Raw genomic sequence first — 13,300 nt, forward strand, 5'->3', positions numbered from 1 at the left:
GTGTGTGTGTGTGTGTGTGTGTGTGTGTGTGTGTGTGTGTGTGTGTGTTTGTAAAGGGAAGGGTATTTTATTTTCTAAGTCACTGTAACACTGTTATGGCAACACACCGTGTTTACTTTTTTGAGGTCTAGCCTAGCTGAGGCATATGATTAGTAAGTTGACCACTTGGTAATAAAGTCTTTGGCCAGGGCAGCCCGCAAAACAAAGAAAAATACGTAATGAGCTTCAACCCTCTGTTTCTACAGTGATGGGAGCAGAATGTCAGAATAAAGATTAACTTAACTGTTGGTGCTCTAAATGTGAGAGGTTTGTCTGGTGACTAACAAATAGACATATGACTGGAAGAACTGAATTGCATCAAGATTGTCATTCTTACTATAAATGAAACAAAGAGACAAAGGGAAATTGCAAGTAATGGAAAGATTGCTCAGTTGGTCCTTGAGAGTGGAAGTACAAATAAAGAAGTAGATACAGTTGGTCTTATTATGTGTACAAATGCAAAAAGGACATGATTTCAAGGTCATATTATATTGTTGTAGAGAATGAAGGAGAGAAGTTATTATGAAGAAATTGATGACGTTTTTCTAATTAAAGTAACATATACTTTAATGCTCAGTGACCTCAATACAAAGATGAAGACAGTGAAAAATATGCTAGAAAACAGTTCTGGAGTATGGAATAGGAGTTCTAGAAATCTTGTAGATTATACAGAAGTCCCACATTTATGCATCATAAATACTTTTTTTTGAGAAAAGAATAGAAAAATTCTAGATATGTTGAGCACCAAATAGTATTTTAAAAATTAAAATATTATATTTAATAACCATTAATGTGGAAGTCATTTATGAATCACCTTTTTATATATAGACTACCAACTTGTTTGAACAAAGATATAAAGTATCACAAAGCTAAGAAGAAAAAAAGAATCAAATGAGAAAAATATTTAATTAAAATGATGCCAAGGTAATCTATTTAAAGTCTTTGCTAAGGAAAATGGATGGAGAAAAGAACATTAACACCAATCAAAACCACATTATAAAGAAGTTTAAATGATAAAAATCAATTACAATAAGGAAGAGACCAAAAGAACTTGCCTTAGTCATCTAATACCTGTCTTACTTCTTGAATGAAGAAATATGGAAGCTAAAAACTACATTAAGTTGGAATATAATATTATCTTAAAATGTTGCAAAGATGGAAGGGATAAGGTTATGAGCAGTATTGCCTCATAAAATAAAGAGAGGTGATAGAAAAGGAAAAAAGTTTACAAGAAATTTGGACAGAGAGATCCAACTAAGCCAGATCATCCAGAGGGAATTTAAGGATGAAACTGGAAGTAGGACAAACAGGAAAATTTAGAAAAAAATTTTTGTCCATATTTTTATAACAAACTTTTCATCATAAAAGACAGTGAAATCTGTATAGAGAAAGTGGAAGAGACACTGAAGAAAACCCAAGGGTGAGAAACTGGACAAGACCAAGTATATATTGAGAAAATTCATCTTGGATGTACCACAGTTTTAGGCAATGAAAGGGTTACATTTAATATTTGAAGGATGAAAAGATATCAGAAGCATGGAAAAATCTTGCACATTATTATTACAAAAGATGACATCCAAGAGAACATAAATAACTATTCACTTTCCTCTCTCTCTCTCTCTCTCTCTCTCTCTCTCTCTCTCTCTCTCTCTCTTTCTCTCTTTCTCAAAATTTATAAGAATAACTAAAATATACATCTTTGATAAGAGAATAGGTTTCCTTTTGCACTTAATAGTATTTTATTTTTTCCAATTACATGTAAAGATAGTATTCTATTTGGTAAGATTTTGAGTTCCAAATTTTTTTCCCTTCCTCTCTTCTCACCTCCCTCCCCAAGAAAACAAGAATTCTGATATAAGCTATATATTTGCAATCATGTTAAACATATTCACATATTAGTCATGTTGTAAAAGAAGAATCAGAACAACAGGGAAAAATCACGAGGAAGAAAAAACAAAAAAAGTGGAAATAGTATGCTTCAACCTGTATTTAGACTCCATGGTTTTTTCTCTGTATATAGAAATAGCATTTTTTATCATGACTCTTTTGGAATTGTCTCAGATCATTGTATTGCTAAGAAGAGCTAAGTCTATCAAAGCTGATCATTGCACGATGTTACTGTTACTTTGTACAGTGTTCTGCTGGTTCTGCTCACTTTACTCAACATCAGTTCATGTAAGTCTTTCCAGGTTTTTCTTAAATCTACCTGCCATCATTTCTTATAGAACAATAGTATTCCATTACATTCATTGTTAAGCTGTTCCTCAGTTGATGGGCATCCCTTCCATTTCCATTTCTTTGCCACCACAAAAAGAGGTGCTATAAATATTTTTGTACATATAGATCCTTTTCCCTTTTTTTACAATCTCAAAGGATAGTTTTTTTTAAATGTAGTATTTTTTAACTGACTGTATTTAACTATTATTTAATTGACTGAAAGATATGGAGAATGCAAGTACATTGAGTATACTGTTTATTAACTGCAAACAAGCATTTGATTCAATACAGTAGAATGCCCCTTGAAAGCTTTGCTCCAACAATTTGTCTGTAATGCATATGCCAAGATCTTATAAGATTCCCTGAAAGATATAAAAATAAAGATAATGTAGTCTGATAATCTTCTTTTAAAATGAGACATAAAACGGGGAGGCCTATCCTCACCAAAGATATTCTCCATTGTCAAAGGGAAGATCCAGCAAAGAGTTTTAATTGAAGAAGGGTACCTTGTACTTCCTAGATAGTGAGATCCTAAAAGTGCTCTTATTCCAGGTGATGTTGGGTTTATTGAATCAAATTTTGGAATACTGCACATGCTCCTAAATTATATTCACATTTGTTCAAAAGAGTTTGGCATGTATATGAACACATGCATCCACACATATATGTGAACAAACATTCATACACACTTACTGCAAATGGTCAATAGTTGGCCCCAGAATTACACAGCAGGAATAAAATTGGCTATATTTCTTTTGGAAAACTCTAAAGTTCTTTTAATGATCTCAAACTTCTTTTTGAAACAGTGATCTATCTTTTTCATATAAGTATTTTCATATCTGGTTTTAAGTTATGGAATGCTGTACTCTCTGAAGAATTAAAGTTGAGGATATCCCAAAAGACAATGACAAGGTCTTGTGATGGCTATGAACAGGATGTAACACATTAAGAGCAAGGAATTATAAAGAAGTTAGATAAATGCTTAGAGTTTGTTATTTATTTATTTTTTTACTTTCAAGGTGTGAAGTGGGAACTGACAATTGGATTCAGTGCAATGATTCACCAGTCAAAATCTGCAAATATCCTGTAACTGGACTTTTTGAGGGCAGATCCTACATGTTTCGTGTAAGGGCAGTTAACAATGCTGGAATTAGTCGACCTTCTCGGGTCTCTGAGGCAGTTGCAGCCCTTGATCCTGTTGATCTCAAGAGATTACAAGGTAGATAACCAACTAGTGAGGGTCTATCCATAATTGGAAACTATATGTGTGTATATACATATATATGTATAGTGTGTGTGTGTGTGTACACACACACTACACAGATACATAGGTATAGGCCTTCTACCTTGATTTTATCTGTATCTTGTCCTGTTTTTCTTATTCCACTCTACCATTGACAAGTCATGAGAACTTCAAAAGCTGAGCCTAACAGCAACATTCATCTCTAGTATTCCTATCAATGCCACTTAGTAAATGGATAAAGCCAGGTTAACATTTACACTGCTAAAACCAAAGTATTTAACCTTCTTAATAATAGTGGGAAAAAATCCAATTAAATCACAGTCTCACTTGGTTTAGAATTAGACTCTTAATAAATTCTTAACCATTGGTGGTGTAATTTCAGATCACAGAAACTAGGACAAAACCAATGTAACCAAGTGACATTTCTGAAATGTAATTTCATTTGACATTGACTTTTCAAAATTCACTGGACTCTTACTCATTTATTCTAAGTGGATAGCTATATTTTCTGGTGTGTTATACCAGCATGCCTACTGAATAATTTGACCAATGGTAGAAAAGTGGGTTGCAGTTTACTAAGACAAGCTCTAAGGGTGTCAAACCCTATTGCAGTGGAATGGGTAATTCTAATAATGGAATGAAAAGGTGATTTAGTCCTGGCAAAGGAGTATTTTGAGGGACTTGATCTTTCTTTATGAAATCTTTTGGGTTTAAGAATTTATCAACTTTTCCCTCCTATCTACAGCAATTCATTTGGAGGGAGACAGAGAAATTGTAATCTATCAGGATGACCTTGAAGGTATGTACCTCTTCATGATTTAATTTCAGCTGCTTATATCGAAGGAATTTAAGATTATAATTAGAGCCATGAGAGCTGCAGGAAAAAAGATCCCCTTCATGAGCAAATTCTTTATATAAATAAAAGGAAAAAAGCAGTCACTGAAGCTTGCAAACCTCATGTCAATAGAGAGGGGGAAAACACCCAAGGCTGTAATGGGGAGTGAAAATAGGAATCTAACTATTGACTGGATTGCTTTCATTCAGGGCTCACAAAGGTGCTTTCTCTTTTGGTGACGATGCAAAAAGAGAGCCATATAGTCTCCAATGTGACTGCCTGAAGGTAGCTTTGAGTCAGCCTTCCATACTCATCACATTGGGGGTCCAACATGACTTTGAGGGTAGAATGTGAATCTCTAGTCCTCTGCTGACTACAGTTTTAACTGATGTGCATTTAATCTAAGCATTTAATCTTCATATAAAGTATGCTTCTTAATTAGACTATTCACATCTTTTTTCCAATGTGAATATGGCTTTTAATGACATTTCTTCTACTTGCTGTGCCTTCCAGATATACCTGGAGAGAGAAAAACATGAAGAATGAGCACTGGGGCCTCTTGATCAGTAGTGCTAAAGATTTTAGTTGAATATGTAATTAGTCTTTTTAAAAGTTCAATAACTAAAAAGTTAAAAAAGGATTGGATTTAACATGTAGCCTAAACTGAAGCAAAAATTATGAGTACTTATTTAACACAGTGGAGGCTCTAGGCTTGATGTCCCAAAGCACGCCACTGATCCTCACTTCCAGAAGAGGCTCATTAATGTTTCACATTCCTTAGGGGTCTTCCCTTTGTATCCCTAAGTGGTAGCTTCTCTTCTCCTGATTGTATTTATAGTTTTACCTAGAGATAGTTCTATCTCTACCCTCTAGAGACAGTAATGAGGATGCCAATATGTCCCCATAAAAGGATTATATTGAGAATTCCAGGATTCTCTCAAAAGGGAACTGTATTCCTCCTTCCAACCCTCCACCACACATTTCTAGAGTTCTGGTAGGGAAACAATTGTGGTTTAGTGGAAAAAATGCTCAAGCTAGGGTTAGGAGACTAGGGTTGGAATCATGACTCTGATGCTCTCTCACTTTGTGACTATGGGCAACACATATCTCTTAAACTCAGCTTTCCTCCTCTATAGAGTGGGAATAATAATCCATGTATTGGACTATTGTGAGGAACATGATTTGTAAATTATAAGGGGCTACATGAATGTGAATTGTCAGTATTGATCTCAGTGACATTTAAAAGGTAAGCACAGGGGCAGCTAGGTGGTGCAGTGAAGAGATCACCAGTCCTGTAGTCAGGAGGACCTGAGTTCAAATGCGACCTCAGACACTTAACACAAAAAAACCCAGCCATGTGACCTTGGGCAAGTCACTTAACCCCAATTACCCTACCTTCTCCCCTCCAAAAAGAAAAAAAAGGTAAGCACAGAAATCAATCTGAAATATCTAGTGGCAGAAGAATAAGGAAACAGGAAAATTACTAGATGCTGATGAAGAATGAGATTTGGGGAGAGCTGACCTGTCAGGAACCAATTGCTAAGTGTATGTAATCTGGAAGCAACCAGTAATCTCCTGAATATATTACAGGGGGCATCTTTATGATAGATTAACCTATGTAAAAATGAGATTCTTGGGTATGGTCAGTGAAAGGAAGTTATCTTTTAATAATACTGAGAGTTAGCATTTATATAGAATTTTAAGGTTTGCAGAGTACTTTACTTCTGTTATCTCATTTGATCTTCATGAACCTAGGAAGTAGGTACTATTTTTATCCCCATTTTACCAGTGAGGAAACTGAATCTAAGAGACATTTATTCACTTGCCCAGAGTCACAAAATGGTTAAGTTTTAAAGAAAGGATTCAGACTTAGGTATCCCTGACTTCAAGTCTTACACTATCCACAGAACCACATAGATGCCTCATAATTTTGTAATGTGTAAGTTGGAGGGGAAGCAGATATAGTATATGTTATCTTGAATAGGCTGGTAGGAATATAATCCAACAAATGCTTATTAAGCTCTTATTTCTATAAGACACTGTGCTAGGTGTTAAGGATTCAAAAAATATGTGAGCATTCCTCAAGGCTCTGTCCTGGGTCCTCTTCTCTTTCTGACTTTAGCATCTCTTATGGGTTTTATTATCATCTCTATTCAGACGTCTCTTCAATCTATATTATATATCTAGCCTTAATTTCTCCCCTGACCTACAGTTCCATATCAGCAATGGTTAGTTATGGATGTCCTAAATAAATGTCACATTCAATATGTCCAAAACTGAACTAATTATCTTTTTCTTTAAACTTACCTCTCTTCCAAACTTCCTTCCTTCTGTCAAAGGCTTCACCATTCTGCCAATCTCCCAGGTTTGTAATCTATGCATTATCCCTAATTCCTCACTCTTCCTCATCCCACATAGCAAATCATTTGCCAAATCTTTCCATTCCTACCTCTACAACATCTCTCACAACTAACTCCTTTCTCCTCTTAGAAACACCACTTAAGGTTCACTCCTTCAATTATTGCCTAAATTATTGCAACAGACTCCTAGTTCATCTCCCTAAGTCAAATATTTCCTCTCTGTACTTCATCCTACACACTGCTGCCAAAGTTCTTTCTTTAAGTGCAGGTCTGACCATGTCACTCCCTTCCTCAACTCTGGTGGTGCCTTAATCCCTCTAGACATGGGTTTTAAACCTGTGTAAAGCCAATCATGAGCAGCTCTCCTGGGGACTGCTGCTGTGACTAACTTTAAGAATTGAATGGCATAGTATAGTGAACTCTCTATTTATTCAGCAATAAACTAAAGCAAAACATTCAAGAAACTAAAGCACAACATTCACAAGACCATAACATAATAACTTATTACTAAGGTGGCCACATAGTTGTAAACAAAACATATCATTTGTTTTAACTTTGAGGTCCAGATTCTCTCCCTTCTTCCATCCTCACCCCCTTCATTGAGAAGACAAACAATTCAATATAGGTTATACATATGTCCATGGTAGTCATATTGTGAAAGACTAACTATATTTCCCTCCACTATATCCCACCACATTTAATCTATTTTCTCTTTTGGCCCTGTCCCTTTCTCCTTTCTTTCTACAACTCTTTCAGTGATCTCAGCAGTTTCCAGGAACTCAAGCTTTATGTATGTATGTATGTATGTATGTATGTATGTATGTATGTATGTATCTATCTCCTAATATCTCCAAACTATGCCTCTTTCTTAAGATCTCTCCTTTTTGTCAACTACTTGCTGGATGTCTCCAACTGAATGTCTAATTAACTTCCTTTAAGGATCAGTCCATGTGCCAACTCCTTCAATAAACTTTTTTCAGTCTCCCAGTGATTAACTTTATATCCCTTATTAAAATATATTTATTTCTCTCTGCATGTACTGTATCTTACCAGTTGAATGCATATTCCTTCAGGGCAGGGATTTTCTTCTGTCATTGTATCCACAAGACCTAGCACAGTGCCATATACATAGTAGGAGTTTAATAAATATTTTGATGATTTGAATTGAATTACTTCAGGAAGATTAATGTCCTCCTGGATCATTGCCTTGGTGTTGTTGCAGGATTTACATAGCTTAATGAAACCATGAGCTATACTGTGTAGGGTTATCCAAGAGGGACAGGTCATAGTAGAGAGTTTTGACAAAAAGTGATCTACTGGAGAAGAGAATGGCAAACCACTACAGTATCTTTGCCAAGAAAACTCCATAGACAGTATTAAAATAATAGTAGATATGACACTAGAAGATGACCCTTTCAGGTCAGAATGTGTTCAACATGCAATTGGGGAAGAGTGGAGGGCAACTACAAGCAGTTCCTGTACTAATTAGTGAAAAAGTTGGATCAAAGCCAAAAGGAACCCCAGCTGCAAATATTTCTGGTGACAAAAGGAAAATCCAATACTATAAAGATCAATATTACATAGGAACCTGGAATATCAGGATGTTGAACCAAAGTAAGCTGGATGTGGTCAAATAAGAGATAGAAAGATTAAATATTGGGGAGGCTAGGTGGCACAGTGAATAGAGCACCAGCCCTGGAGTCAGGAGGACCTGAGTTCATATCTGGCCTCAAACACTTAACACACAAAAAAAATTGCTGTGTGACCTTGGGCAAGTCACTTAACCCCAATTACCCTACCTTCCCCCCTCCAAAAAGCAAAAAAGAGAAAGATTAAATACTGGCATCTTAGGTATCAATGGATTTAAGTGAATTGGAATGGGTGAATTTAATTTAGGTGATTACTACATATTTTACCACAGGCAAAGTCCCTTATGGAATAGCTGTGATAGTCAATAAAAGGGTGAGAAAAGAATTACTGGGGTATAATAGCAACAATGACAGAATGATATGTTTAAATCCAAGGCAAACTGTTCAACATCACAGTAATACAAATCTTTGTTTTAACCACTGATGATGAAGAGATCAAAGTTTATAAGTTCTATGAAGACCTAGGACATCCTCTGGAAATAATATCCCCCCCCCCAAAAAAAAAGATGTGACATTTATCATAGGGGATTGGAATGCTAAAGCAATAAACCAAAAGATAATTGGAATAACAGGCAAGCTTGGGGAGTACAAAATCAAGCAGGGAAGAGACTAATAGAGTTTTGTCAAGATAACTTGCTGGTCGTAGCAAATACTCTTTTGCAACAACCCAAAAGGTGAATGTTCATATAGACTTCACCAAATGGTCAATGTCAAGATCAGACTGATTGTATACTTTCCAGTGAAAGGTGGAGAAACTCTGTAAAGTCAGTTAAAACATGACCTGGAGCTGGCTATCACTCAGATCATGAGCTTTAAATTGAATATAGTTAGGACAGCCCATCAGATCATGTAAGTATGACCTAAATATTCTCTCTTATGATTATGAAGTGTAAGCAATGAATAGATTTATGGGATTAGTCTGAAGAACTATGGAAAGAAGTTTGTGATACTGTACAGGAGGCAGTAACAAAGTTATTCCAAATCAAAAGGACAAGAAAGTAAAGAGACTGTGTTATGAAGCTTTACAAATAGCTGAGGAAAGAAGGAAAGGAAAAGGTAAAAGAGAAAGGGAGAGAAATACCCAAATGAATGCAGCATTCCAGAGAATAGCAGAAAGTGATAAGGTTTTCTTAAATGAGCAATGCAAAGAAATAGAAGAAAACAATAGAATAAGAAAGTTAAGAGATATCTTCAAGAAAATTAGACAACTCAAGGGAATGTTTCATGCAAAAATTAGCATGATAGACAAAAATGGAAAGGACTTAAAAGAAGTAGAAAAGATGATGAAGACATAACAAGAATAGACAGAAGAACTATATGGGAAAGATCTTAACATCCCCAATAACCAGGATTATGTGTTTACTAATCTAGAGCCAGACATCCTGGAGAATTAAGTTTAGTAGGCTTTAGGAAACATTGCTAACAATAAGGCTAGTGGAAGTGACAGAATTCCAACTGAGCTATTTAAAATCCTAAAAGATAATGCTGTTAAAATGCTGCATTCAATATGCCAGCAAATTTGGAAAACTCAACAGTGGCCACTGGATTGAAAAAGATCATTTTAACGTTCCAGTCCTAAAGAAGAATGCTCAAATTACCAAACAGTTGTGCTCATTTCACACTCCAGTAAGGTTACACTAAAGATTCTATAAGCTAGGCATCAGCAATATGTGAACTGAAAATTACTAGAAGGGACAGGCTGATTTTCAAAGAGCAGAGGAGGTAGAAACCAAATTGCCAACATTTGCTGGATTATGGAGAAAGCAAGGGAGTTCCAAAATTCATCTACTTCTGCTTCATTGACTACACTAAAGACTTTGCCTGTATAGATCACAATAAAATGTGGCAAGGGTTTCCTGAAGAATCTTTGTGTGGGTCAAGAAGGAACAATTAGAAGCAAATATGGAAGAACTAATTGGTTTAAGGTTGGAAAAAGAATGCCACAGGACTGTATATTGTCACTTTATTTATTTAACTTATATGCAGAGTACACCATGTGGAATTCTTGACTGGATGAATAAAAACTAGACTCAATGTGGCCTGGAGAAATATCAACAATCTCAGATATGCAGAAAATACCACTTTCATGGCAGAAAGTGGTAGAAGCCTTTTGATTATGATGAAAGAGGAGAGTGCAAAATTTGGTTTGAAGCTTAACACAAATAACCATCCCAATACAAAACCAAACCAAATCACTAAGATCTTGGCAACTGGTCCCATCACTTCCTGGCAAGTAAAAGGAGAAGAAATGGAAGCAGTGTCAGATTTTATTTTCTTGGACTCAGAGATAACTGTAGATGGAGATGGCAGCCATGAAATTAAACAAACACTTGCTCCTTGGAAGGAAAGCTATGGCAAATCTAGACAGCATTCTAAAAAGCAGAGATATCACCTTGCTGACAAAGGTCCAGATAATTAAAGCCATTGTTTTTCCAGTAGCAATGTAGGAAAGCTGAGCACGGCATAATCAATGCTTTTGAATTGTAGTGCTGAAGAAGACTTTTAACAATAAGGAGATCACATCAGTCAATGTTTAAAGAAATTAACTCAGACTATTGATTAGAAGGTCAGATGCTGAAGCTGAAGCTTAAATACTTTGCCTAGATAATGAGAAGGCAGGACTTATTAGAAATGACCCTGATGTTGGAAAAAAATTGAAGGCAAAAGGAAAAGAGGATGACAGAAGATGAGATGGATAGATAGTGTCATGGAAGCAACAAACATAAGGTTGGACAGATTTCATGAGATAACGGAGTATAGAAGGGTTTGCCATTATGTAGTCCTTGGGTCATGAAGAGTTGGATGTGACTGAATGACTGAACAACAAAGGGAAGATTACTGGTGCATCACTTGATGGATTGGATGAATTGGAGAGGGAAGGACCAGGACAGGGTGCAATAAGGAAAACCAAATAAGAAAAAGTCTTTAAAAATATTTATTGATTATATCTAGGAAACAATTAAAAAATAATTTATTTTTAACAGGAAAACCAAATTGGAAACTACTACCATAGTTTAGCTGAAAAGATTTCAAGGTCTAATATACATTAAAATTTATAGATTTGCAAGGAAGCATTGCCTCAGTGCCAGATGATCAAATCACAGAATGTTTTAGGGATGGGAACCACCTTAGATATTTAGTCTAACCCTTTCATGTTATGATGGAGCAAACAAATTCCATGAAGAAAGTGGATCATCCACCATAGCTAGTGGCAAAATAGGAAGGTAGATTAAAGGTGCCCTGATGCTCAGTCAAACACATTCTGTACTACTTCATACTCTCCAAGTTAAATTTTCTTGAGGGTGCTTTGACAGTTTTTAAAATGAAAGTGTTTTTTAAAAAAAGACAGTTTTTAAAACAACAGCTCCTGATCTCTTCTATAGGGTGGTTAAGAAGTTTATAGATAAAATAACCAGAGTTCTTTTATCCTCTTTGCTATCAAAATCAATTTTTGTGTATAGATTTTTCATATACTTTTTATTATCGTAATTCTCTTTTCTCATAAGAAAAAATGTAAAGGCAAGGAGGGAACTTCTCATTAGTTCTTTGGGGTTGTGTGTTATGGTAACTGTTATTTTAGTTGGTGTGGCTATGAAATTGTCAGTTTGAGGAATGCTTTTGGCTCTATTTATATATAGCAAGTGAAAAAAAAAACATAAGGTATAAATTCCTGGAAGAAATATAGTTGGGTTAGGGCAGGCCATTGATACTGTTGGGAATTAGCAATGTGGTTTGACTATTTGACCTGAAATTCTGAAGTGTGGAACTAGCCACACATTTCCAAAGAAAATGAATGAATGAATTGATCAAAAGCATTTATTAAGTGCCTACTATATTCCTAGCACTGTGCTAACTACTATAGGGAAGGAGAAAGATCAGGAGAGGCTTTCTGTAGAAGTTGAAACCTGAACTGAGTCTTAGAGGAAGCCAGGAATTCCCTGAAATCGAGGTGAGAAGGGATTTTGTCCTAGGCATTATTGGAAGTTTGTAAAAAGACACAGATGAGAGATGGAATGTGTGGGGAACAAGAAGTGGTCCAGTTGGGATGGAGCATATTATGTGACTCTGAATAAATACAATAACCATAGAAAAATGGGTTAGAATTAGACTGCAGTACAATTAGAGAAAAATAAAAGGAATATGATTAGGTGTTTGTCTGTATTCCCCTTATCCTGCATTATTGTGGCACATTTTCCCATTCTAACTGTACTGCTATAAACTGTGTTGTTGTTAAGTTGTTTTTCAGTTGTTTCCAACTCTAAGACCACATTTGGCATTTTCTTAGCAGAGGTACTGAAGTGATTTGCTACTTCCTTCCTCAGCTCATTTTACAGATGAGGAAACCAAAGCAAGCAGGGTTAAGTGACTTGCCCAGGGTTGCACATCTAGTAAGTGTCTGAGGTCAGATTTGAGCTTAGGAAGATGAGTTTTCCCAACTTCAAGGCCAACACTCTATCTGCTGTACCACCCAACTGCCCCTGTAAGCCTTGATCATGTCACTATTAAATAGCATTCAATTCTTTTAATCTACTTTTGAAGTTTCCCAAGACCATTTTAAATTCTGTATAAGCTATCTTTACCAAACCTGGACAATCATCAGAACAGCAAAGAATTATGCTATTTCATTATTTCAACATGGCTAAAGATATTAATTAATGCAAGAATTTTCCATTAATCAAGCTGAAGGTGTCAGAACTCTCTCTCTTCACTGTGACATCAAAGCAAATGTTTTCTATTTCTTTTAAAGTATTTATCAGCTCTAAAGATAGGAAAATGTTTGAAATATGAAATTCTGTAGCCTAATTCTATTTTTAAGAATTACATTTATTTTTATTATTTGCCTTTTTTTTGGAGGAGGGAGGGTAGGGCAATTGGGGTTAAATGACTTGCCCAAGGTCACATGGCTAGTTTGTGTGTGTGTGTGTGTGTGTGTGTGTGTGTGTGTGTGTGTGTGTGT

At 35.6% G+C, this 13,300-nt stretch overlaps 1 protein-coding gene across 1 annotated transcript in view; it reads left to right on the top strand.

Annotated features, from left to right (window-relative positions):
- MYOM2 (myomesin 2) overlaps nucleotides 1-13,300 on the top strand; it is a 155,710-nt gene that overhangs the window by 65,668 nt on the left and 76,742 nt on the right. The window contains exons 12-13 of the mRNA XM_069065405.1: nucleotides 3,276-3,475; nucleotides 4,245-4,298. Of these exons, the coding sequence (XP_068921506.1) occupies nucleotides 3,276-3,475; nucleotides 4,245-4,298 (254 nt within the window). The remainder of the gene's footprint in view (nucleotides 1-3,275; nucleotides 3,476-4,244; nucleotides 4,299-13,300) is intronic.

This window comes from Petaurus breviceps, unplaced genomic scaffold (assembly GCF_028583685.1).
Source record: "Petaurus breviceps papuanus isolate PSGF00001 unplaced genomic scaffold, PetGlider_PUasm1.0 90686, whole genome shotgun sequence".
Lineage (NCBI taxonomy): Eukaryota > Metazoa > Chordata > Mammalia > Diprotodontia > Petauridae > Petaurus > Petaurus breviceps.